A 21,474-nucleotide genomic window follows, 5' to 3' on the forward strand; every position below is an offset into this window, starting at 1 on the left:
CTGTCAGCGGTTGAGGCACTTGGGAGAGACTTTGACAGCACACCAGGCACACTGGCCTCCAATGCTTAGAAATGACTGACAGCCTAAGGACAGGCTTGAGAGCAGATCAGAGGACAATGAACGACAAGAATGACATATGGAACCATGATAGTTAGGTGCCTCTCACAGCCAACACAGAACAAAATGGACGCACTGGGCCCTTCGTGCTGTTAGTAAATGGGATCATAAACCGGATGGCTAGTTTCTAAGGACAGTGCTGTTTATAAAGATGGTCTTGGCCATTCCGTCTTCCCTTTCTTTGGAGGCTACACAGATGACCTACACCAGGGTAAGGCTTTAGAACATTCAGGTGGTAAGTCACACTGGGAGACACTGCCCATGTAAAGAGGAAAATGAATTGACGCCTTAAAAGAAAAATTACCATGAAAGCCCACTTGCAATTTTATAAAACCTGAAATAAGGCAAAATTCTTAGGCTGTTTTTCATTTTTTATTGCTGTTAATTCAAGGAAAAAATGTTGCATAAAATCCAATCTGTTCTAGAAATATAAGTGGCCTTTCCAGTACATAACATTTCAAATATCAAAGTATATGGTAAACATACAAATAAGGAGAAGGTAACATACCTCCTATGTACAGTACAGTATTTGAAATCATAAAATAAGCTCCATAAAGTACATCTGGCAAGTGAGTCACAATGCACCTGTACAAGGCTTATCAATACTCTCCCCTGAACAACTCAACTGCAGCTTAACAATTTAATAATGTGGTCCAAAAATACCCAGGTCAAATAAAATATATTTAATCAAAATAATTTCCTTTACTTGAACTGTTTCTTTCTAAATTAAAGCTTCTGTCTACCCCGTCACTCCCCCCTCTCCCCAGAGGTCCTACCCCTGAAGGTCTCAGAATGTACAGTGGTGCTATAAATAGAATTGCTACTTTTGAAGTGTTGAACTAACTTTTTTCTTCAAGTTTTTCTCTGTCTCACAATGTCAGGTTTCGGAACCCAGAGCCAACATTTCCGTGCCTCTGCTGTGCACCAACTATACTCCCCACAGCAGTGGCCGGCTGTTTCTGCTCTATACCCTCCCAGCCCTTAGGCCTATAATATATGGTGGTACTTGTTCATTGCTGTTGAATGCGGCAGTCACTGGAGAGACATCCAACCTTCCAGATAACCTCAGTGCACTTCAGGAAATAAAAAAATTACCTGGAAGCAATTTAGTACATAGATTGGCTTTAAAAATTAAAACAAAACAACAAAACAAAACAACCCCAGCAGCATTAAACTTAGTGACACGACACCGACATGATTAATACCATCTCCTCACACGCAGAACTCAGCCTTTCACCCGGTCATCAAGCATAGTGGTAAACGGTTATAAAAGTGACTTTGCTATGAGACACAGCTTAGGGAGCACATCCCTGGCTTTTGTAGAAACCCACAGCTTTACACTTGTAAACACAATGCAACACTGTAACAGCTGGTGTAGCACAGATGATGTAAGTGTGTCTGGTAGGGCACTGTGGGTGACAACAAGTAGAACTGGCTGTTGACTGTCATCACAGACATAAGCACACAGAGAACAACATTCACACCAGTGAGTTCACGTTGCGTCTCTCTGAAGCAACAGGCTACAAAAGTGTGATGGGAGGTGAGTTGTCCTCTCACGGAAAGCCTGTGTGTCCGTTTCCTGGCTCCCGAGGTCTTACTTCCTCTCTCCCACTGTTTTCATGTTATTTGGACAAGTGCTGCATAATGTATTTACGTGATGTTTTTGTGATATATATACATACTTCTTGGGAATCTGACTTCTAAAATTTATGGTGAAACCTGTTGCCCTTGGTTCACACACAGAGCAAGTTAGAGAAGTGCCACAAGGCCTGCTGATCACTGCCACCGCAGGCCACGGAAAGAAGGCGGCTGGCAAGACACATGTGGTTCAGGGTGAATGTGAGAAAGCCAGGAAGAAGCAAGCTGCTTTTTTTTTCCCCAAACCATACGACTGTTACCAGTGTTGTGAAAACAAATAAGGTCAAATACACAGTTTAAAGATTCAGTAAACATTGCACACAGCAAGTATTCAGTGTAAAAAAGCACACATCAATGTCTTCTGTTTGAGAGTTTGTCTGAAGTTTAAGTTACATGTATCATACACGGAAGCCTGCTGTTGAGCCAGGAGACCAGCGGCTCAGGAGCATAGCATTCATTCTTATTGTAGACATAGGTAAAAGAGAAATGAAAACTCCCAACTGCATAGAAATTTAGGAAATGTACAGACAAAGAAACAAATACCTTTCCTTTCCTCCCCTCCACACCCCATGACTCCCCACACGTGAGTGCATTAAGTAGGCAAGCTTTACTCTGGTCAGTCTGCAGAATCCAACGTATCATTAGAAGGGGGGAGGGGAGGTGCGTATCTCAGTCTGTAAGTGCCTAAAACAGGAAAGACAGAACGGCTAAGTCACCGCTTATGGCTACACATATCACAACCCACTACACAAGACTGTAAACGGGCATGCTTTCCAAGGCCCTTCCTCAGCACTAGCTCCAGTCCAAACTGGCAACTCAGTCACTCTCCCCAAAGCAGTGGCAAGCTTGCTGTAAGTGTCACCTAAAGCTATGTAGCTGGATTTCCCTTTGAGGGTGCCTAATTTATATACTCTGGATTCAGGATGACCTCTGGGTAAGATCTGGCACAATGACAAAGGCCAAATGCAAGAGAGAAAAAAAGTGTGACCAGAACTGGCCCTTAATCCACATCTATTAAAGTGCGTTTTCTTCTTTCTTATGTTAGCACTATTCAAATTCATTCTTGTTTCTTAACTCCCAAACTGCTGCTCAAATAACTTTGTTCCTGTAAGAATTCAATGGACTCTTGAATTTTATTCTTTTTAATGTTCATGTACTGAATGAAAGGGAACATGGACACATATGTGGGCCAGCCGGTTGCACACAGATTCTAACCGTATGCCAGGTGACTAGCGGACGTCCTAGTTTTTAAATTTAAAAGCTTTGAAAGTTTTCATAAATACTATGAAAGAGGATTGTAACTTAAAATACAGTGCTGCAAGCAAGGGGCCTAACATAGAATGTGGATGGCCCTTGAGCCTTGACAGGTACCTCTGGTGCCCATGCCTGAGTGACAAGCTAAGCTTCCTCACACCTTCCTCACGCTCCGTGATGAGGCCTACACAGGGCTTCTCTGGCTCATTCCGGACCTTCCTTGTGCTCCTTGACCTGGTCTACACTGGGTCTCTCTGGCTGCATTTTGATTTGTCACTGAAAATACAATCTCTGTAAACAAACACACAAACGATCTTTCTGCTAAGACAGAATCACATAATCAAGAAGAAACGGGGAAGTCAAAAGCAAGTCCTCTGGGAGTTAGTGTGATTACCTTGTTGATTGGCCTCCATGGACGACTGCTTACAGTCCTGTGCATAGTGTCCGCTCACACCACAATTGTAACATGAGACATTCCCATTCTTCTTGGGCCCAGAACCACTGGTGTTGGCAACTACACTGGGTGCTGGGTATACGGGATACAATCTCCCAAATCCTGCCATCTGCTGCATGCCATAGCTGGCTTGGCTCCCCATGACTGGGTCATGTACCAGGCCATTTGCATATGGAGTCTGAGGCAGAAAAAAAGGAAGTTGGTTTCCATTGCTCTGATGTGCTTGGCTGAGGTAGCTGCCATTGCAAATGGATGGCAGAGTGAAGAATGATGGGACTCGGTACATTGGTCCAGGCATTGGATTGGGATAATAGTAACTATTTAGCTGAAGATTTCCACTGGTCCCACAGTTGCACCTTCGCCCACAAGAACCACAGGGCCCCATCTGCTGTGGTGGCACTATGGTCCCATTAGCGTTCGTGTTCCCGGCAGCACTGATGTAAGATGTGCTGTCGCTCTGTGCAGTACTGTGTGTCAAGGCAGGGCTGGGGCTTGGGGCAGGGCCTGGGGTGTGGGTAGGAACAGCAGGAGGAACTGTGGCTTGGGCTTGACTGATGCCTGTACTTGCTGGCTGTGCAGAAGTGGCTGTGTTGAGCACATTGGAATTCTGGGTGGGTAGCACACTGGCAGCAAGGGGTGAGCCTGGAAAGGTGTAGGAAGCTGGTGGCTGTGCAGCTGAGAGGCCAGCTGCTGGAAGAACTACCTTCACATTGGTCGGCTGAGGGACGGTCCCTGTGTTTCCCTCAATCTGAGGCACCATTTGATTTAGTCCTACCACTTGGGATGTAGACTTTGTGATGGGGTCCGTGGCAGCCACAGGAGAGCCTGGGAAACTACCTGGGCTATGAACAGGAATAAAGGCAGTGTTTGGTGATCCGATGCTCAGACTTCCAGTTGCTTGTTGTGGAATATTAACTGTGCAACTCTCAGACGATCCTTGTGGTGGCAATTTTAGCCTCTGCAATGTTAGCTGCAAAGCAGGAGTACTACTGTGTGGAAGGAAGGTTGATGGAATAGGTAAAGGGGACGCCAACAATTCCAGGTGTTTCTCTGACTCTCCGGAAGCTGCTGGGCCTAGGATCCCAACAGGGTTTGAATTTGTAGACTCCATCACTGTAGAAATAGCCACAGGGTTAGGGACAAGCATCCCTATTGTTTTGCCATCTGCAGATTTGGGTGAAGGAATGACGACTTCCGACTTCTGGGCACCATTGTGCATGACACAGTGTAGAGCTGGCATAAAGGGGATATGTGGATACTTGTGTGAGGTCAATGGAGCTTCTAAAAGGTTTCCACTCTCGCTTCCCAGTGAGACAATCTGAACAGGCGGCTTGACAGTGACAGTCTGGTTGACCGAGCCATAGCCTGTAAACCTGGCTGAGGATGGATTTCCAGAATCTTCAGAATTGCTGTCTGTGTCTACAGAAAACATGCAAACTCCCATTAACCCAGGCTGAATTCCCACTTCTCCTCTTAGAGCTGAAATTTAGGTATTTCCAAAATTAATTCTCAAGCCTGGAATGTGTCCCTCTATGACATTTCGCAAACACCCAAGCTAACTTCTTCTGCTCTTGGCTTTTAGCGTGCTTGATCTCTAAAGTGTGGAGCTATGAGCAAAACAACGATGGTAACAGCAGTAGCAGCAGCAACAATAGCAACAACAGCAGCAAGAACAACAACAGCAGCAACAACAGTAACAAGAGCAGCAGCAGCAACAACAATAACACCAGCAATAGCAACAACAACAATAACACCAGCAGCAGCAGCAACAACAGTAGCAATAGCAGCAGTAGCAACAACACCACCAGCAGCAGCAGCAGCAACAACAAAAGTCACCGGAAAATACATGTACCACTACCTTTTTACTGAGATAAGCATTAAATAATCAATTTAAGGTAACCTACTTATTTCTGTACAATCAAACCTGATTTTAATTTATCTCATAAATAATTCAATTTAAGGAGTTTGATCAGGACAATATTTAAGCCAAATGCTCAAGGTGGAAATGGAACTGGTATTTGTCCCAGTATATTCAACAGGGCAAATGTAAAGCTCCTTGTTTTAGTCCTACATGAATATACTGCTGCAACACAGGAGGCAGAAGAAGAAAGAAAGCACTGCCATTTCTCCACCACCACACAAGAGACACGGAACTGCTCTGTGTTTGTGTTTACTCCTGTACTACACCATGGTGCATACTAAAGTCACTCCAGCTTCCAGTCAGGGCAGAGAGAAGGGTTTAAACATGGAAAATGCTACCCTGCCCATCTACACAGCTCACTCAGTTAGATGTAATGCCTACTATAAAAATCTTTTTCTCAGCAAATTAAGCTGTATCACACGAGGCGCTTAGGGTGTTTGTATTCACTAAGGCGAGACTGTTTATGTGCAGCTAATAATGGCAAACGTTCTTGAAATAAGAGTATCAAAAGCTAATTAACCTTTCAAAAGAAAGGCTAAACAGAGCCCACTTAATGACACAGACAATCTCATATTATTACTGAACTGTCTCAATTTACTAAAGGGGGACTGAGTTAATGAGTGGATGGCCATAGTAAATTGGTTCCCTAACAGATAAGTCAGTACACTACTTATTACTAAACTTTACAGAGATAGTACCCTGAAGTCAACAACCCCTACAAGGCACTGGATCTGTACCATCCACTAGAGCAGAGTTAAGAACAAAAATCAAGTTCAAAAAGAAAAGAGAAACCATGTTTCAGATAAATTAAAACTTTAAGTCTTAGGTCACAGTGGATAATCCTGTAATTTTGGGGCACTATAAGGATCAGACAGAAGGATGTTTTCTGTACTGACTTTGGAAAGCATAAAGTCTCAGAGCATCATTAAAATGAACAACAACAGAGCCACACACTCTTTGCGTGTACACTAAACTTGGAAAACATCCAAAACTCTCCATCCCAGTGTGAGACTGGGAGCACCCTAATGGGCTAAGTATTTAGGGAATCCTACAGGAATAAAGGGCAGTATCCTCCATACAGGCCTATCACCTTACAGATCTGAGAACAAGACAGGAATGCTACGGGTTATCCACAGACCTGACAGCCCAGGCGCCATCTGCTCACGACAATGCGCACTACGACACACAGTTAAGGCACAGCGACTCTATCAGCGTCTCATAGCTCGGAGAGGGTATTTCACTTCTTTCTTGAGAAAACTGTGCAAAAGCGCAGTGTGGCCTCAGATTAGTAGTGCTGACCACTGCAGGATTCATTTGATGGGACTATAAAAACAACCACAAGGTAAAGGCTGACTGCAAGTGTCTGTGGAGTAGTGGTGTCCCGAGGCAGGCTGTAAGTGGCCCGGAAGCATGGTGTCAGAATTATAACAGAGAAATGGCTTGAGACTGCAGTCAGCATGGTACTTTCACCATCGTGATGTCAACCATCAGTTGTGGCTGGCACAGATGAAGTACAGCGTCCTCACTACACCCAGGCTTTCCAAGGGCTCTGATTGGCAGACCAGAATGGTGAGTAAGGCTCTCCAATGACAACAGCAGAAAATGCCAAAATAAACTTGCTTAGAAAGGTGGAAATTAACTAAAGGCCTGGAGCAATCAAAGAGTGTTTAAGAGAAACAGGTGAATCTAGGAAGAACAGAGACCCTTATGACCTTTTACTTTATTCTAATCCCATCTCCTTACCAGTTCGTATAGAAAGGATATCTCAATGAAAATAGCTTTGAAAGTCAGTACCACAGAAATCACAAGGAAAGATGTTCAGTCTGGACATGTCTCCACAAAACCATCACCGTGTGAGCTGAGGGCACCCTGATGGTTTCTCCTCCACAGCAGACGATTTGGTTATAATCCCTTTCCTTTCAATCTGGTTTAGTATACAGTGACTGGCATTTAAATACCTTTTATACAAATTTTAAGTCAATAATGGGTTTTCTATGCCTCTGGGTTTATTTAAGAGAAAGCACAGTTTCATCCACCCCCACCTCTTTCTATCCCCTCTCTTAAAAGCAAACCTCTGTCCTTTTCTTCTTCACTTTCAAAGCTTTCTCTTCCATCATGGCGTGGACTAGACGGAGAACTGTAACTCTCTGAAGACGTTTCTCCACATGTGTCATGTCCAGATCCAATGTCCAAATTCATATCTAAAAGTAACAACTCTACAGTTATGTTAAATAGTTATGTTAATTTTCAAATGGAATCATTAGAAATTAGTTGTAGCTATAAATAATTTGTTTTCCTATAACACTTAAAAACTGTCTTTGATCTATATTAAAGTTCATTATTAAGAAGCTGATAAATACATATTTAAAACAAAGGCAGAGAAGAATAAGTCTATTTTACTAAATCAGTTGTTAGTTTCTTGTGGGGTTGGTCCAATACTGCCACGTTGAGCTATGCTCTATGTCTACAGAATCTATCTCCCTAGGGCTTGCTAAAGAAATCCTCTAAGAGTAGGTGGTCTATCATACTTGTTCTGTTAAAACCACTAGCCATACCAGAGTATTGAAAACAACATGTTTTTCATTAAGCAGATCAGGTAGCACCTTAGTTTTATCCAGAGGCTAGCTACTCTTATGGCAAGACCTTGTAGGAATGACTGCAGTCCACACAAGGATCAATTAGCCCCACCCACTGCAGGCACATGAAGACAGAATATTCATGTGACTAGAATGGGTCCCTCGTACACTAGCCCTATTCATTTCAGTAAGCCAATTGCTAACATCGTTTTTGTTACACAGCCAGCATCCAACACATGTTTACTCTACAAATACATATAAACAACTCCAGAGAATTCTTAAGATGTATGGACAAGCCACTCATTTCCATGGCAACATGATAGACTAATAAAAGGCAGTGATTGTTATAGGCCCGGCTAGTAACCAATCAAGACACAGACACTTGTTATATTTTAAAATAGCCTTAGTTAACCTAGGACAGGACAGATATTAACCCTCTAAACTACCTCTCATAGTGGGGCAGACATGAGATCCCTGTCTCAATCCCATGTCATTTGTTTCTAATAACTTCTATCAAGTTACCTCCCATCAATAATCCCAAATACTTGTTACTGTTTTTTATCTGAGCCAAATTTTCCATCCACACCGGCCAGGTGCTTCTCCTCCAGCTAACCCATGGCGGCTTTCCTCTCTTTCCTTCAGGTCGCTCTCCTTCCTCCTTGTGGTAGTCTCTCTTTTTTTCTTCCCAGGATTCCTCTCTCTCCTAGCCACATTTATCTCCTGCCCTGCCCAGGTGAGATGGCTTTTTATTAAGCAAATGCTGGGTCACAGAGACAGTAAGCACTAATTAGCATCAAAATACATCAGAACATCTCCTAACAGATTGTTAATTATTTTGGCAAATTATGTACCAGCGAAGACATATCTGTGCAATAAGCAATTTAAATTTAGTTAATTTAACCAGTGCTTTATGAAGGGAATACACTTCTAACAGCATAAAGATGGTTAAAAATGACCTAACCTACCACAGCCATGCAAATGTTAGATGAATAATGAAAAATTATTAACAATGTACATTAGCAATGTAAATATTTCTGGCACCTTTTGGTTACACCAACTTGCCAAGGAAAAACTAAACAAAAACTCATGAAGCTGTAAGGAAGTGATAGTGGGCTTATATGGAAGGGTAAAAATTTTACAAAAACAAATCTCAAGAGGGTCTGATTTCCTTTGTGGTGCAGCAATCAAAAACATAAAAAATGGGAAGAAAGAAACACTAGCAAGATAAAGTGAACATTAAGTTCTCTTTAAAGTTTAATTACTACTTTTTGGAGTATGTTTGTGTCTGCGTGTATGTGCATGTGCACATGCCTGTGTGCACATTTATGCAGAGACTAGAAGAGGGTCCCTGTGCTTTCTAGCACTTTCCACCTATGCCTCTGAGACAGTCTCTCCCTGAATCCAAGGCACATATTTTCCATCAGGCTGGAAGCAGGAGGCTCAGCAGTCTCTGCCCCCAGCAGATCCAGATCAGCTTGCGAGTGCTCCTTTAAGAACTCAGGTCCTCATGACTGTGCAGCCTAAAGTGCTCTTAACTACTGAGCTTTCTCTCCAGACCCCAAGGCAGTAAGCTCTTAGTGGTCTCTGTGTAGTAATGCCTATATCTCTTTAGAATAGTTATAAAGCGATTTTTAAAAAAAGACATGATATACTGAGTGATCTATTCTGGCATTGAATTGAACTGGTAATCTTCCTGCGTCAGCCTCCGAAGCCCTGGGACTTCAGGAGTGTGCCACCATCTCTAGCACTGAGCTACCAAAAAGGTTTCCAAGAAAACCTCCTGCCTACAGAGATGACCAGTAGCACAGAAGAAACCCAGAAGGGAGCAGTGAGAGATCTTTATTTTGTTCCTTTTCATATTTCTTAGCTATACAAATGTACTGCTAGTCAAAGGAGAAGGTAAAATTTAAAATAAAATGTTAAAAATTAAATGATACAGTGCTTGAAAAATGGCTCAGCAGTTAACGGCTGACTGCTCCTCCAGAGGACCCGGGTTCAAATCCCAGCACGCAAATGGAAGTTCACAACTGTCTCTAACTCTAAGATCTGATGATACTTTAACAGACATAAATGCAGGCAAAATATCAATGCACATAAAAGTAAATAGATTTTGTTTGTTTTTGTTTTTCAAGACAGGGTTTCTCTGTGTAGCTTTGGCTGTCCTGGATTTGCTTTGTAGACCAGGCTGGCCTCGAACTCACAGAGATCCACCTGCCTCTACCTCCCAAGTGCTGGCATTAAAGGTGTGCACTACCATTTTTTTTTTTTTAAAGTAAATGGTATGCATTAAGATAGAATACATTGCTGAAAAAGCTGAACAACACACTAATCAGAAGGACCCATATATCAACCCTAATATACATTTCATGGGATGTACAGCTCCATAAAGGAAGAAACAATTATTTCCAGTTTATGTGACTCAGTTAAATGTGCTCTTTGAAGACAAATGTGGAATCAATATGGAAAATGAGCCAGGGGAAACACAAGGCCCTGGCAGGAGTGACTTCTAGTCAGCCGCCAGCAGACAGACCTTTGCTATCAGTTGCCATCACCACTTGGAACCTAAGACATCAAAGTGCGACAACACACTCCTGGACCACAACCTTACATAGGCAAGACGGGTTTCCAGGTCACCCTTCCCCTTCACGGTGGTCTGAATGAGAACAGCCTCCACAGGCTCATGTTTGAACATTTGGTCCCCAGTTACAACTACCTGGCAAGGATCAAGAGGTGTGGCCTGTTTGAAGGAGGTGTTCTCACGAGAGGCAGCCCTCTTGTCTTGTGCTGCTCCAGCACTTAACTCCTCTGCCTGTCTGCTGCCACACTTCCTGCTGGCATGGGCACAGACTCACCTCTAAAACTGTTAAGCTCCAAACTAAATGCTTTCTTCTAAAAGTTGACTTGGTCATGGAGTTTTATCACAGCAATAGAAAAGTAAAGTCACTCCTAGTTTAGCTAATACAATAAACTGGCACTATTTGAGATTCAAAATACAATCATTTTCTTTCTATAGTCTCTCTATGGACAACTAATTTAAGAAATATATTCTTGGGGCTGGAGAGATGGCTCAGCAGTTAAGAACATCCAGAGAACCCCCATGACAGCTCACACCTGTCTGTTAACTCCAGGATCCAACACCCTCACACCCACGTACATAACAATATATACATTAAAACATTTATTTTTGTTACTTTTGTTGTATCACAAATTAATGTACTACCAGGGCAGTAAGACTTAAATTAAAAAAATAAATCAATGGGTTAGTGTCAGGCACACACAGATTATTTTCCTAGAGATCTATGGCTTTTCACTCTTTTCCTATCTTTACAATTAATACTGCAGGCAAATAAAACACAAAAAAGCAACTGATGAACTAGCAGAAGAGGGCTTTCAGGTGGATCTTTACTCTAAACACAGAGGGACTTACGGTCCCCTACCTCGAGATGGGAGGCAAATAGAAACTAAATAACTGACTCTAGCAAAGCTCCACAAAGAAAAGTCATCAAATGTAAGTGTTGGTAATGTTCTAAAATTGACTGACAAGAATGTGTGTAGATTTCCCTGAGGGGGTTCCCCAGAGCCACAACAAGACCGCCATGACGCCAGAACCAGCCAACTCTGCAGTAGAGCCTGGCCACTTTACCTTCCGGACCGTCTAACTGGAAACTGTTGAACACGGCCTGCTGGGGTCTGACACAATAGCTCAGCGTGCACTAAGCTGATGTCACCCCGAAGATGAAAGGAGCAGCAGAATGAGACCTTTCTTACCTTTCACAGTACTGCCAAGAGCATGCTGGGGAGCAGAAAGTCTAATGCCGTTTATTCTATTGTTCAGTCTGTTCTCTGTTTTCTTATTTTTCTCCCTAAACCAAATAGATATATAGGATCAATACTTTTGTAAGGTTCTCTATCACAAATGTTAAATACAGTAGTACTGAAATCCCCAGAAACTTGTATAATTAACAACAACTCTAAGAAAGAAACGGCTAGGGGCCACATTCAGAGTGCTTCTGAGAGCTCTGCCCCTCTACACTGAACATATCCTTTGATAACAGCTTTACTTCTGTCATTTGCATGTTGATAATTTCAACTATAAATGTCAATCCCAAAACTAAAAAGAAAAGCAAAACCATCGGAACATACTATTTGTATATATGGCCTAAATACATCCCATCCATAGCCAAATACTCCATGCTTGTCTTTCCTATCTTTGGAAACATTAAATTGAACCTACTTTTCTATTTGTGGCTTCCCTTTCTTCTTATTTACTGAAGATAAGCTCCGTTTTTCAGCAGAGTGCTAGTAGAAATGAAAAACAAAGACTTCAGCCATACCACACATTGCTACAGGTGCCCTTCTCAGACATGAAAACAGCATGTTCTCCATTACAGACTAACACACTTGGATTTTCAGCCCCTTCTCAAGTTACCTACAGAAGCAGGAAAGCGTACATATTCTATGACAAATACTTAAAATTAATCCTAGGAAAATTGTTCTTTTAAATTTGATCTCAATTTTCTTTTTTTCTAAGAACAATAAGTCAACCAGTCAAAAACATACTGAGGATAGTTCCAGAAGTAAACATGTCCTACGTCTTAAATTTCAGTTGTGAGTGGCGTGGTGAAACCTCACTTTGTTCCACCCTCCTGGGATACATCCAGGCCATATTCACTACTTGTGGGAGAGCAGTTAAGTACAACCACATAAATTAGGATATCAATCCATTATATCTTATTTTTTATTACACTAGTTACTGTTGTTAACCTCGTATGGGACCCAACTTACAAGTTTATCATAGCTTTGCATGTATGTATAGGAAAAATCATCTGTAGGATTTGATACCACCTATGTTTTTGAATGTTCTGCTGAGTTCTGCTTACCTCTGTGGGCAAGGGAGACTACTGTCCAAAACAGACTGTGATCCAGCGATTGTATTTGCTATGGGTCTTCACCTAAAGTTTGGGTCAATAAAACCCTCCTATTTGTCAAACTTAAAGAGAGGGCATAGACATTGGAATAGAGGGAAAAACACTGACAACTTATAATTTCTCAAATTAAGCTCTAGTCCACAAAAACACACTTGGATCTGTGTACTGGTCAGAAACAATAAAGCTCACAGATCTACCTTCTAGACAGATCACACTTGCAGCCTGAGTCCTCTGCCCCAGTACGTGGTGGCCCAGTGCACTAAGTGCACCACAGCACTGTCCTCGCACCACAGCAGTTCACAAGAGAGCAAACACTCACTTAGCACATGCAAGGGTGCTGGTAACCCTGCCTAAACTCTTATCAGGAAAGGCCAGTCTGAAAATCATATCAAGATAGGGACCTGCAGGTGAATAATTCTTTTGAGACCAAAATCTAAAAATTGGAAAAATTTACTGAACCCTCAGAACTAGAATAAAGACTGTAGGTGTCTTATTAAATGGTATCATTCCTATGCAAGCAGCCAGTTATCTAGACAGACCTTTCCAGACCTCAGAAGAATTCAATCAGGTCTAAGGACAAAGTCTTGTGCTGAGCCGTTCCCTCACTTCTTCCCAGATAAGCCACCTGACAGTGGCTTATAGTGCAGTTCTTAGGAAATACACAGAGCAGCAATGCCTTAACCACATGGTACCAAAGCCAACCCGCCACATACTTGGTCAGCTGAGGTCACACAGTGTTCTGAGTGCTGGATGGTGGTACAGCTTTGGTTCCTCCAATCCACAATTCCATTCTGTTCTGCATACTGCATGGTAAGCCCATCCAATGGAGAACAGTTCGTACCAACACTGCTTGTAAAAGGAAAGCATATGACAGTGTGAAGTCTGTCCCCATAACTTAGCCTATCCTACCATCTCAATGAAGAAGCTACAAGAGCTATTTCTCGACCCTCTTAGATTCTGTTGTTTTGGAGTGTCTAGTGATAGGTATATGGAAAAAGGGATACTCTAAGAAATAGGTAAATGTCTAATTTATCAGTAATAACTGCCTTTAAAGAGTAGCAGCAAGTGTCTACTTGCCTTTAGTGTCTGTGTGACTGGAGTGTCCCTACTCCACTGTCAGTCAGCTCAACAGAAAGGTAAGAACTGCTCAGTGAGGAGCTGTATGCATCGGCACATGAAGGATCAGTGTAAAGTGCCTAGAAACCCCTCAAGAACAGACAACAGGAACAGGCTAAAGACAAGTTACTGGTTCTACACTCTGGGTGCATACCACTAGTAATGAATAAAAGAAGACAGAGGAGTCCACAAAGTCGCTAAAGAACCAAATGTAAAGTCTTCACTGTAAAACCAGAGTAACAATTCAAGGATGGGAAACTAATGAAAAGAACTTATGATAAGTTTGGTTTGAACAAAATATACTGAGAAAAAAAAGGCATAACATAAAAATGTAAAAGACAGTGGGATATGTGAACACATAAGGACCTCAGTGACTCTTACAAGATGGCTCAAGAGAACAGAAATAAGAGGAATATCTGAAGACAGAAGCTAAGAATTTTCTAACCTCAAAGGATACAAAGTTACAGATTTTAGAAGCATATCTGATGCAAAACAGCTACAAAAGTCTATTACAGACCTCGAGGATCCGCCCCAAGAGCACTCTAGAGTGAGAGGGGATCTCAGAGAGGAGGAGCAGGGACTGCCCTAGGCAGAGAAGCTCCAAGCCCACCTACAAAGACAGAAAGCAGGCTCCCACAGAACCAACAAGGGCCCTCATCAACAAAGCAGAAAGCGTGTGCTGCTTGACTGAGGGAGTAGTACTATTGCTATGTAAACTAGAAATGACATAAATGATTTTATGTGATCTGCTGTGGACATCAGAGGTGTCAGAGGTAGACCACGGGTAGGTAGACCATATAGATGAGGACTATATGACTAGAAGATCAATTATAGCTTCAAAGAGCTGAAAGCAACTGCCAACCACAAATCACAAATCAAGCAAAAAGGCTTTTAAATACTAAGGCAAGCTATACTTATTTTTCTGTAGATAAAAACTTAAGCTACAGCCATGCATGGTGCCTCACACTTGTAATCCCAGCACTCAGGGAGGGAGAGGCAGGCAGACTGCTGTGAGTTCAAGGCCAGCCTGGTCTATAAAGCACGTCCAGGACATCCAAGGCTACACAGAGAAACCCTGTCTTGAAAAAAAAAAACACACAAAAATTTAAATTGCACTCAGGGTTACCTGTAGCTCAGTAGTAGAGGGCTAGCCTCGCATTTGTAAGCCCTTAGTAACACAAAGTGTGTGCGTGCGCGTGCGCGCACACACACACACACACACACACACACACACACCCTCTAACTGCATTTACCACATACAAATAAATTGCAGAAAAACAGTGCTTTCATTGAAGAGGTAAATCATCATAGGTGGATGCTTAGGGATAAGGAGCAAAAAGGGACCTGCCTGTTCTTGCAGTTTGGAAGGAACTACTGACAGTCAGCGGTCTTAATGCTTTCACACTGTAGAGTGAGCCAAGGAGACAACCTGAGTAAATTAGTAGGTGATTCCAAGGGACAAGACCAATGGTTTAAATTATTTATGTTCCTGATTAATATAAAAAAGTGCTTGCCACTTGGCAAGTTTGGAGTGAAATACATGTAAACCTCAAAAAGAAATGATAAATGTATAAATGAAGTAGCTCAGGATTATATGTATCTTTGAAAATACACTAATAAAGATTATTATTCAAAAATTTAAAATAAGGTTATCAAAATTTAAAGCTACAAAGAGAATGAAAATACAGAACAATTATGATTTATAACTCAGAAGAGGGAAACATATGAAGTTATAGTGATCTAAGTTCCTTGGATTATTTGAGAAATGCTGCAAGCACAAATTTACATTAGGCATCAAGAGACGAAAGACACACTGCAAGTTTTGGGGTAACAACCAGAGAAACAAAATATAGTCTGCAACTATGAAGGCTGCCACAAGAGAAGGGCTTCCCTAAAAGACAGCAAGGAGAGAGACAAAAGGGGAACAGCAGGTAAGACAACTGAAAAAAACAAAGAACAAGATGGTACAATGGCAGACAATAAATATGTTAGAAACTTAACTAAGTGTTAGCTGACTTTAAGGTGTGCAAAAGCATTTACACTTTAAAAGTTAGATACCTACTTCACAGCGGGACTTTCCCCAGCATGTTTCTTGTGGATTATGGTGTGCTGTAACACATCTAGGGTAGGAGGAGGGAAAGCAGAATTAATTTATGACTCTATGCTGCAGCAAAACATCAAAAGGATGATGGCAGGAACTGGTGCATCAACAGTGGGAGTCCCTGCCAAGCACTGGACCCAGTCCCCAGCATAAGGGGAGTTTCCGCTTGTAAGACAGAGTCTTCTAGAGTCCAGGCTGACCTCAAACTCCAGCTCCTGCCTCAGCCTGTAGGGTGCTAGGATTACAGGTATGCACTAGCACACCACACTATAACACACCTTCAGTTACATAATACACTATTGAATTGCTTCAAATGTGCAACCAATTTTACTCAGAATCATGCAAATTTAGTGTGCACATCTTACTTCAAACTGTATTTACTTCAGGTAAAACTATTTCCATTTCAAAAGTCTGTAAGAAACACACACACCCATGTACTATTACTCTCTAGTTACATAATGTATGAGATAAGACTAAGGGTCACTCTTCACTCCCATCCACAGAGGTTACATATCATCTAACTTGTTGAAACACTCCCGTGAAAGCTCCATTTCTAACTGCCTGTATATGTGAGTACACTCATAAACTCATTCAGGGCTGGGACTTGTTGAACATGCTACAATACCTTTTTATGTTACCTGTTGCCCAGTCGTCATATCACTACTTAACTGACACATTGAGGCAACTCCCTGGTATGTGTTGCTATGAACCACGCTGCAGCCAGCACACAGGCACATTTCCCAGATGCTGGATCAGCTGCCAGCAGCATGATCTCCAGCTTTACTGCATCATGCCAAATGTGGTCTGTGTAAGCGTGCGTGCCCATGTGTACCTCATCTGCATTGTCTGAGCTCCCACTGCCACTCCTCCTGGCATCAGATTTGAGAATGGTTCACTGGTCTGATGAATGTGCAATGGTGTCCCATGTCCTCTCCTTCACTTTTTCAGTCACCTGTGAGGCTGTGTGCTTGTCAGTTTGAGGGTTTCTTCATCTACAAACTTCCTATCTGTGTCTTTACTCACTCATCTGTTGGAAGGCATTTTTTCCCTGATTCACATCACATGATGGATTCCACTGCCTGAACCACCGTAGAAGGATCCTTCTATTGAGAGCCGTTAGTCTTCTTCCTGAGGACAACCTGCTAGTAACTCATCTGTGGACTCTCTTCTAAGTATCTGACCTCTCTGACCCCACATATCAAGTTCTTGCTCAGTCAAACGTACAGTCACGATCCTCCTTATTCAACAAGGCCTTCTTTTCCCAGGTTTACACATAGAGCTTTATAATGTACATTTACAAATACTTGTTATTCCCTTGAAAGCTTTGTGCATGACATTCTGTGGGTTCTGCTCAATACACAGCTCATACAGAAAGCCAGCTGTGCCAACACCACAGAGTGAACAACCGCTCCTCTGCCCGTTGTTCTGTTCTGTAATGCCATGTCTGACACACCCCAGCACCCTGTGTGTATCCGGGCTCTCTGCTCTGCTCTGCCCTGTGTGAGTGTCAGTGTAGGCAGACTTAGCCTAGTGAGTCTACAATTACCTTCTTCTTGACTTGAAGCTTCTGAGCTGTCTTCTTTTAAGTGTTCTAATATCTTAGAAGTCTTCAGAGAGGACTGTAAGTTATCTGCAGGAGATAATTCAATACTACTAACTCTGGGAAAATTATAATAGCGAGATAAAGAAAATAGTATAATGATTATCCCTCTGCTCCAAGGAGAAGACAGGGAAGAGTTACTAGGGAAAGAAGGACCTTCGAGAATCCACAGGACTATGGCAGTGGAGTCCTGGAGGCAGCTGTTCCCTCAGGCACCACCTGGCTGGAGAAGTCACCCCACGTCTGTCAGCTCACTCACCGGAAGATCAAATGGGGAGTGTGCCTCTACTATCTGCTGTCTAAACTTTTTAAATTTTCCAGTATGTTGGTAACTGCTACATTTTAAAGCCCTGCAACAACACTGTGGCAAGGGTGACCTGCTATAGAGCCCCACATTTCTGTTTGGTTACAAAGCGGTGACTGGATCAGCACTGACCCACTGACCACATTCTGACAACAGTGAACTCTAGACAAAGAGATGCTAAGCCATGTAAGAGTGTAACACTGTGGCTCAAGTACATGGGACACTTTTCTGCCACAGGAGAACAAAAGATAGAGGGTTTTTTTAAAGTGTGCAAATGAATCCTGACAATACTGTGTTATTCTTCAGCAAAACAACTCACACATGTGGACTGCTGACATGTTTCCCCACAATCCAAGATGTGTATGTTCAACAGTATTTTACATGTCCACTCTTCAGATAAAACCATCCAGGCTCCTTAGCACTGCTTGGAAATGTAAAACCTTGCCAAGCCCCCAGGAGACTTTGTCTCATGTGTATGTATACGTCCCGTGTGGCGAGCTTTCCTGAGCAGGCTGATAACCTAGGAAAAAGCTTAACTTTGTTTCAACATCTTTTAAAAAGAGTCAGGTAGACACTATTAAGAATGCTCACACTTTGCTTTGGGAGAAGTGCTGACTAAGAAGTCTGCAGAGCTCTGGGATACCCATGACTTTAACAGGTACTGCCCCTATTCAGACAAATGCAGTTACAGAGTGGTGTGTCTTTCTTCAGTCAACTAGTCTTACAATTGCACTTTTGATCCTCCCTGCTAACTAGGTTCCAAACACTTAAGGCATGCACACACATGCCACATGTGCCACACCAGCAGTTAGTTAAACTTTAAAAGTTAGCACACACTGAATAATCAATTATATTTTTCATCTATTTTTCTCATACCTCAAACTGAGGAGCCATGTATTTTCTTTTTCCTTTAGGTATAGGAAAATGACAATTGAACACAGAAGGAAAGATTTAAAGAAAAAAAAGTTCCTCAAAATATTGGCTATGCTTAAAATGAGTAGAAATTATCTCTGGAACATATCAGCACTGTTGGCAAAATATTTGTTTAAAAATCAGGCTGAAGAGAATCTGTGGAAAACTGAACATGAGACAGAAGAGATGAACACTGAAACAGGAAGGCAAACAACACAGAGAAACAAGACTGCGAGAATCTCCTGAAGAGGTGGTGTGCAGTCTGGCACTGAATGGGTCTGACCGTAAGGGGCAGTGACAGCAATGGATGCAGACACACCACAACAGTAAGCCACAACGCTCTCAGAAGAGCTGAGCTTTCAAGAAGCTACGGCCTCAGGAACCCAAGGGAGGTGCAAGGGCTTAATAAATACCTGGATTTCTTATCAAACTTCTAAAGTTTTTTTTTTTTTTTTTAATCAGAAGACTAACAGTAAAATATATCTCCAGAGTAGTTCTGGGATAAGGCAGAGGCTATGCACTCAGCAGGGTCCATGAACAAAGACAGCCTGTCTGGAGACAGCAGACAGCATGGAAGGGATGGAGCACAGCGTCCTCCGGCTAGCACGGGCTGGCCTGACTACAGAGGATACAGGAGCTACACACAGCTACGGAGCTGTGAAAGCCAGCACAGAATGGCACTACAGGAGGCAGGGGGCACATTCTGCCCTAGAGCAGGCAGCTGTGCCGAGGACTGAGGGACATATTTCTCCTGGTAACCAGTCTGCTTGGTTTTATTACCCTTCCTATATCATTATCTTTAAAGGTGCAGTGTGAAGTTCATTAAAGAGGACAAATGTTTCTTTATTGCATGTCTCTATTCCTCAACTTGATTAAAATTTGTTACATCTGAACAACAGGATGGCACAGAAAGAGAAAAACCAAGCAACAAACAAACCTCATAAAAAAGAAAAAAACAAAACAAACAAACCCACAAAACAAAACAGACAAAAACACTTCCCAGATTTCTACAGAGGATCAGAGGCTACTTACTGAGACTGTGTTGAGACTCCGATGATATTGACCGAAAAAAGCTGCGTACTTTCTGACTCTGAAGAAAAGCCTGGGACGAAGTGGAAAATAGCTGCCTGAGAGAGAAGGAGAGTTGCATTAACTACCAGTTCACATATCTGTAGTCTCAGCTCAGATTAAAACACTAACCTAAGTAAGTGTTGCAATCAAGCAAGGGTGGGTGGAGGTGAGGAGCGAAAGCCAAACTTTCCCCAAAGAAAGCATTATTTCCTAATGTATTTTTGCAAGAACAGGAAAACTCTAACAAAACCCATTTGCAAGAATCTACTACAAAGATTTATTTTTTATGGGGGCATTTCAACCTGACCAAACACAAACAAACAAAAACGTATTATTTAGCTGTTTGCTTCAGATGGTCCAAAAGCTGCCTTTACTCAGAAAAGACCTGCAGAAGCCTCTCTCTCATGTAAGCCACCATTGTCATCCGCAACTCTATCAAGGGACCTCCCCACACTCTCAGGCTGAGCAGTTTGAAAGGTTAAGAGTTCTGGGAAATAGAGAACACAGTGACAGATTGCCACCACATCCTAAGGCACGTCAAATCCGTATCACACCATGATTTTAACTTAAGATTTTCTACAGGAAGAACTACATTTTAAACTTGAGAGGTAACTTAACTGTAGATTTGTAATTATAGGCGAAGAAAAAAAAATTTAAAAAAGATCATCTGGCCAAGAGGGCTCTTTTCTTTCTCCTGTGAATTCCCTCGTGGTCTTTATTGAACACTTGGTAGATTTATCATGGAAATGTCACAACCACCCGAAGAGTCATTGTACATTGCACACTATTGGATTAAGACATACTGAATTAAGCTTATGAAATTGTTTCCTCTTTACTGAAGAAGCAGAACAGCGGAGCTTCTGTCCACTACTAGTTAGTTAGTTACTAGTTACCAAGTGTTTTCCACTGTTGCTTTCCATTTCGTCTTTTGAGAAAGGGTCACTCTTCCTAAAGCTAGAATTCACTGCTTGGCTGACCAGTGATTTCAGGGGACCTACCTGGTCTGGCTGGGTTCAAAGAACATATTGACGCCAATATGGGCAGAGTACAGCGCAAATTGACCTTCTGGTCATATTCTGTTGCCATCCATACTCCAGAGGCTGTCACCTGGCTTCTTCATGCTCGTTCCCACATAGGCCCTGGGCTCATGCTCAACACACCCTACCCCCACAGCTGAGCTGGATGCAGATGAGTGCTGGGTCAGTTGTAAAGACCCTCTGTGAACCACTAGCACCTCCTGGAGCTCGCTGGAATTGGAATGCCCTGCCCATCCCAGTATTGGAGAACAAGGACCCGCACTTTCATACGGTCCACCAGAAATGTACACGTTTCTCTGAAATCTGAGCATATGGGGACTTAAGAATTCAATCACTCTGTAACTTTATCCACCTGCTCTTACCCAGAATGCTCTCTGCTCCCCTCTTACCCTTTCTTCTACTAAATTCTTCCCCTGTGTCATCTGAAACTCCACAAATTAGTGAC

General features: G+C 42.4%; 1 protein-coding gene across 2 annotated transcripts in view; it reads right to left on the reverse strand.

Moving 5' to 3' along the window:
• Positions 1-255: 255 nt before the first annotated feature.
• Zcchc2 (zinc finger CCHC-type containing 2) overlaps positions 256-21,474 on the reverse strand; it is a 47,167-nt gene continuing 25,948 nt past the window's right edge. Inside the window, exons 6-14 of one of the 2 annotated variants that reach the window (XM_051147214.1) lie at positions 19,954-20,048; positions 17,652-17,735; positions 16,067-16,124; positions 13,602-13,734; positions 12,195-12,259; positions 11,729-11,823; positions 7,457-7,585; positions 3,404-4,882; positions 256-2,439 (exon numbers count right to left, since the gene is read on the reverse strand). In XM_051147214.1, the coding sequence (XP_051003171.1) occupies positions 2,372-2,439; positions 3,404-4,882; positions 7,457-7,585; positions 11,729-11,823; positions 12,195-12,259; positions 13,602-13,734; positions 16,067-16,124; positions 17,652-17,735; positions 19,954-20,048 (2,206 nt within the window). In that variant the 3' untranslated portion in view covers positions 256-2,371. Of the gene's footprint in view, positions 2,440-3,403; positions 4,883-7,456; positions 7,586-11,728; positions 11,824-12,194; positions 12,260-13,601; positions 13,738-16,066; positions 16,125-17,651; positions 17,736-19,953; positions 20,049-21,474 lie in introns of both variants that reach the window. The other variant, XM_051147212.1, reaches the window with a different exon arrangement.

The sequence above is a fragment of the Acomys russatus genome, chromosome 6 (genome assembly GCF_903995435.1).
Source record: "Acomys russatus chromosome 6, mAcoRus1.1, whole genome shotgun sequence".
In the NCBI taxonomy this organism is placed as follows: domain Eukaryota; kingdom Metazoa; phylum Chordata; class Mammalia; order Rodentia; family Muridae; genus Acomys; species Acomys russatus.